General features: G+C 42.9%; 1 protein-coding gene across 1 annotated transcript; it reads left to right on the top strand.

Annotated features, from left to right (window-relative positions):
• The first annotated feature begins 3,555 nt into the window (after positions 1 to 3,555).
• LOC110933927 lies at positions 3,556 to 5,436 on the top strand. Its single transcript, XM_022177127.1, has one exon. The coding sequence runs from the start codon at positions 3,556 to 3,558 to the stop codon at positions 5,434 to 5,436; it is 1,881 nt and encodes a 626-aa protein (XP_022032819.1).
• The last annotated feature ends 880 nt before the right edge of the window (positions 5,437 to 6,316 follow it).

Genomic DNA, 6,316 nt, shown 5'->3' with positions numbered 1-6,316 from the left:
AAGGAAGCGCAGACCAAGTTAAAGATGTTAAGGACGGATAGGGGAGGTGAATTCACATCGGCTGAATTCAACAAGTATTGCAAAACCAACGGCATAGCAAGACAGCTTACAGCACCATATTCCCCACAGCAAAATGGAGTAGTAGAAAGGCGAAACAGGACGATGTTATCCACTACTCGCAGTATGCTAAAGGCAATGAACATGCCACAGAACTTTTGGGGTGAAGCAGTACGACACGCGATATACGTACTAAACAGGGTTCCGACAAAAGCCCTGGTGAACAAGACACCATATGAAGCACTAAAAGGAAGGAAGCCAAATTTAGAACACTTGAAGGTTTTTGGCTGCACTGCTTACGCTAAGGTACTACCACTTCAACAAAAGAAGTTAGATGATAGAAGTGCACCTATGGTTTACCTTGGAATAGAAGAAGGATCAAAAGCATACAGATTATATGATCCAGCAAAGAATAAGATATGTGTCAGTAGAGATGTAAAGTTCATGGAAGGTCAACCATGGAACTGGAATAGTTATATGGAGACGGTAGATTCAGGGAATCCCGAATGGACAAACTTTGTCATTCAAGAAGACGACATGCCACCAGAATTAGAAGAAAATGAGCCAAGTAGTCCAGGCGGTAGCGGGCCACAACATGATGATTCAGGAGTAGATCAGACAGAAGAACAAGACTCCTATGTAACCCCGCCAGCATATTCATACAATCAGAACTCAGCAGAAAATTCAAGCAGGTTATCAAGTGGAAGTCCATCCACTTCTGAAAGTACAACAGGAAATATTAGCGACACTCCAGTAAGACTAAAAAGTCTCGAAGACCTGTATGAAGAAACAGAAGAAATTCAACTAGATCCACATGAATTATTACTCGCTGAAGAAGAACCAAGGAATTACAAAGAAGCATCTAGTGACAGAAAATGGATTGAAGCAATGAAGGCTGAGTTAGACTCAATAAACAAGAATAACACTTGGAGTTTGACGGAATTGCCAAGGGATCACAAGGCAATAGGTTTAAAGTGGGTATTCAAGACTAAGAAAGATGCAAACGGAAACATTGTCAGACACAAAGCAAGGCTAGTTGCAAAAGGATATGTTCAGCAACACGGAATAGACTTTGACGAAGTCTTTGCACCAGTAGCACGTATGGAAACAGTACGACTAATGTTGGCTTTAGCAGCATATCAAGGTTGGGAGGTACATCATCTAGATGTGAAATCTGCATTCTTACACGGAGACCTCAAAGAGGAAGTCTATGTATCACAACCAGAAGGATTTATAAAGCCAGGAAATGAAGGAAAGGTTTACAGACTATCAAAAGCACTGTATGGATTGAGACAAGCACCAAGAGCTTGGAATACGAAGTTAGATCAAACCCTAAAGTCACTTAACTTCAAGAAGTGCACTTTAGAGAACGCAATCTATACAAGAACAAGTGAAGATTCTACACTAGTAGTTGGAGTCTATGTTGATGACTTGATAGTCACTGGAACATCAAAGAAGGAGATAGACACCTTCAAATCTCAGATGAAGAACAAATTTGATATGAGCGATCTAGGATTGCTAGCATACTATCTGGGAATAGAAGTAATTCAAACAGGGGGTGAGATAGGCATCAAGCAGACAGGATATATCAATAAGACACTCAAAGACGCTGATATGTTATCCTGCAATGACACGAAGACACCCATGACTCCAGGAACTCAATTAACAAAGACTGAAGAAGGAGATCTAGTAGATGCAACACATTACAGAAGCCTGATAGGTTCTCTCAGGTACTTATTGCATACAAGACCAGATCTATGTTACCCAGTCAGTCTACTTAGTAGATTCATGCAAGAACCAAAAGAACAACACCTGAAGGCAGTAAAGCAAATACTACGTTACATCAAAGGAACTAAAGAGCATGGAATCATCTACAAAAGACAAGGAGGATGTAAGATCACAGGTTATAGTGACAGTAGTTTTGGAGTTAATACAGACAAAGGAAAAGGAACAACTGGTCTGGTATTCTACTTTGGAGAATCACCTATAACCTGGTGTACACAGAAGCAACAAACAGTGGCACTATCATCATGCGAATCAGAATTCATGGCAGCCACTGCAGCAGCATGTCAAGCACTATGGCTTAAAAGATTGTTAAGTGAAATCACAGGCTGGAAGGAAGAGAAGATAACACTCAGAGTAGATAACGTTTCAGCAATAGCACTTATGAGAAACCCAATCTTTCACGGAAGAAGCAAGCACATTGACACACGATATCACTTCATAAGAGAATGCGTGGAAAACGAAGATATCACTGTGGAACACATAAGCGGAGAACTACAATGGGCAGATATACTAACAAAGGCATTAGCAAGGATCAAGTTTGCTACAATGAGGGAACTGCTCGGAATTCAAGATTTAAAGCAACTCATGGATGTTAGAGATTAAGGGGGTGAATGAAACCGGTTAATCTCTTAACATCATGTACATAGTTAGATAGTTAGAATTATTATTAAGTAGCGGTTACAAAGTACGAGGACCAGAAGTGACAAAATGGAAGTTGGAAACTACCTCAATAACCGAATGGGTGTGTCTCTACACACATACCATTTCGAATCGGTGCAAGGCAAAAGAACAAAGGGACGCGACTGTTGATCGAGTGGACAATATTCGACGCACCTCTTCAAGTTTCAATCTCAACCACATATCCAAGAGACGTGTCCTTTCACGAAGAGACGCAACTATTCACTCGTACCCGTAGAAAACTATAAATAGGGACTTGTAGATTCATTTGTAACTAATACTCTCATTCGATTTGTAAACATTCATTTGATTATTACAAGTTATTGTTATTCAAGTTATTCACGCTCATTTAGAGATCAAGATCCAAGTTCGGGCCAACAGTACCTCTGTAACAATGTGTGATACAAGCTAACATTTAGTTAAAAACACCAAAACTAGCTTGACAAGAAGAACATACCTGTATGCCCAGCTAAAGCACTAAACCAACCAGGAGTTTCTTTTCCAGCCTCCATTAATTCAAAGAAATCACTGCGGCAAAGATAGTATGCCCCTGTGCTCAGTTGAAATCTCCTCCAAGAATATCCACTAATTCAATGTCATTTTGCATGGTTTCTGATGCAGAACCCATTTCACTTAATGGGCCAACCCTTAACAGCAGCCCAAACCAGAGTCGCACAAGGCCCTCTCGTGTGATTAAAAGGCCCAGCAGGTATTTGGATTAACAAGTGGAATAAGTCAGCGACTTTCATGCAGCCGATCATGCACGTGAAGACTTCTTCAAGGCTGTTACCCACTTCTGCCACGTTCCTTTATTTTATTAAGTTATTTCTTTCTTTTTAATTATGATTATGTCCATGTTCTCCATTACTTTAGTTGCAGACTTTTAGGAACTTTTCATTGTATTTATTTCCTTGTTTTGAATGAAAAAGACATCAGAAAATTGCCCCAATTCGGTTCTTCTTTTGCTAGTTCTTGGAGCCTAACCCCCTCTAAGGGTTACCCTATCATTTTGGTGCTTTCATTCTTTTCGATCCTATGCCTCCACGCAAGGAATCCTCTTCGGCTGAGGAGGCTATCCAAAACCTCTGCGATAAACTCGATCAATCCAATGCCCGCTCCGATGCTCAGTTTCAAGCCCTGCAATCTGCCCTCCAGCAACAAATGGAACTTTCCAACAAGTTGCTTTCATCTCTGGCGCTTGAAAAAGAGACGAAGACCACCAGGAACTTGTCGTTTGGTTCCTTTGGCCCCGGCTCTTCGGACTCCAACCATCCCCGTCAACCGAAAGTAACTCTTCCTTCCTTCGATGGGTCTAATCCCTTGGATTGGATCTTCCAAGCTAACAACTTTTTCAAGTATTTCAAAATTCCCGACACCGAACGCGTCCACCTGACCCAGTTCTATTTTACCGGTGAAGCCTTGAGTTGGTACAAGTATCTCGATAACAATGATCTCCTTGGCTCATGGCCGGAGTTCTCCCGTGAATTGGAATTGCGTTTTGGACCCTCCTCATACGCAAATCACCAAGCCGCCTTGTTCAAGCTTACACAATCCACTACTGTTACCGCCTACCAAACCGAATTCGAACGTCTATGCAACTTCGTTGTGGGACTTCCCAAAGATGCCTTACTCAACTGTTTCATCTCCGGCCTCACACCTGAAATTCAGTCCGAACTCGCCATCTATAAACCAACCACCTTGCATCAGGCTTATGGCCTTTCCAAACTCGTTGAAGATAAACTCAACATCTCGAAACCGTCTTTCTCTTCAAACCGATCCTTTACACCTAAGACCTCGTCCACCTACTCATCCAACCAAACGTCCACCACAACTACTAATACTGCCAAACCTCTACCATCACCATCTGCCCCACTGTTACCCAACCCACCAGCCGCTGCAACCACCTTACCGTTCACTAAACTCTCCCTCGAAGCCTTGCAAAAACGTCGTGCCGAAGGGTTATGCTTTCGCTGCCCAGAAAAGTATACCCCGGGTCACAAATGTAACCCACCCAACTTTCTGTTGATCGCCGACAATGAAGACGACCCCTCAACCCCGGATCCAACCGTGCAACTGCCACCGCCAACCCCAAACAATGATCCCAACCAATTTTTTTCTCTGTCACCGGCAGCCTTTATGGGTTTTCCATCACCACAAGCTTTACGTGTTACCGGGTATGTCAACAACCAGGCCGTCCAAGTTCTCATCGACTGCGGTAGTACCCACGACATCATTCAACCACGGATCGTTTCATTCTTGAAACTACCACAGGTACCGATCCCCTCGTTCTCGGTTATGGTCGGAAGTGGTGATCATATTGTTTGCCAGGGCAAGTGCCCAGAATTTACCATTCACTTATATAATACCCCATTTCAGATACCGGTTTTTGTTATGCCGGTGCAAGGCGCTGATGTAATCTTAGGGTTGTCTTGGCTAAGCACGTTAGGACCACTAATGGCTGACTTTTCAATTCCTCAAATCACATTTAATGTTGGCCATAAAGCTGTAACCCTACGTGGAGAAAGCCACTCAAACCAAGTCTCACCTAATTCCCTTCAAAACCTAATACAAAAAAATAGTGTTGCTTCATTGCATGCTATATTTTTTCAATGTGAAACCCATGCACAACCACTCACACAACACCATGACATCCACATTCAACAACTGTTAGCCAAATACCAAATAATCTTTGACATCCCAAAACAACTACCACCTAACCGTAGCCACGACCACCATATCCCTACCGTTCCATCATCTAAACCGATTAATGTGAAGCCCTATCGGTACCCTCACTACCAAAAGCAAGTGATGACAGCCATGATTCAGGAAATGCTTAAGGAGGGGGTCATTCAACCAAGCCAAAGCCCTTATTCGTCACCAGTCTTGTTGGTAAAAAAGAAAGACGGGTCGTGGTGATTCTGTGTGGATTACAGAGCGTTAAACGCCATTACAATCAAAGACCGTTACCCGATACCAACGGTTGATGAACTTTTGGACGAGCTACATGGTGCATCCATTTTTTCGAAGATCGACCTAAGGGCCGGCTACCACCAAATTCGACTTGCAGCGAACGATACCCATAAAACTGCATTCCGTACAGTCGACAGTCATTACGAATTCCTCGTAATGCCCTTTGGGTTGTCGAACGCACCCTCCACTTTTCAAGCTACTATGAATGACCTATTTCGCGATGCACTACGAAGGTATGTTCTAGTGTTTTTTGACGACATCCTCGTCTACAGTTCTAGTCTTGATCAACACTATATTCACCTTGAGAAAGTTTTTGCAACGCTTGCGGCCAATCGGTTTTATGCAAAACTTTCAAAGTGTTCCTTTGCAGTGCTTTTTATCGACTATCTAGGCCATATCATAACAGCCGAGGGTGTCATGGCTGATCCAGAAAAAATCAGCGCCATTCAATCATGGCCAACCCCAAACAGTTTCACGGCTCTTCGTGGGTTCTTGGGATTAACCGGTTACTATCGCCGGTTTGTTCGCCAGTATGCACAATTGGCTGCCCCGCTTATTGACATTCTAAAACAACCAACTTTTGCATGGACAGAAGCCTCACAAACCTCTTTCACTAACCTAAAAAAAGCCATGTCCACCCTTATCACATTGACCTTGCCAAACTTCTCCATACCTTTTGAGGTCACAACCGATGCCTCAAGTGTTGCTGTTGGAGCCGTGCTATCCCAGAAAGATCGACCGATAGCTTTCTTTAGTAAAAAAATGTGTCCAAGAATGCAAGCTTCATCGGCCTATGTACGTGAGTTATTCGCAGTTACCGAGGCTG

The sequence above is a fragment of the Helianthus annuus genome, chromosome 4 (assembly GCF_002127325.2).
Source record: "Helianthus annuus cultivar XRQ/B chromosome 4, HanXRQr2.0-SUNRISE, whole genome shotgun sequence".
Taxonomy (NCBI): domain Eukaryota; kingdom Viridiplantae; phylum Streptophyta; class Magnoliopsida; order Asterales; family Asteraceae; genus Helianthus; species Helianthus annuus.
Note: the sequence above shows the minus strand (reverse complement) of the source record. Positions and strands in the feature narration are given on the sequence as shown.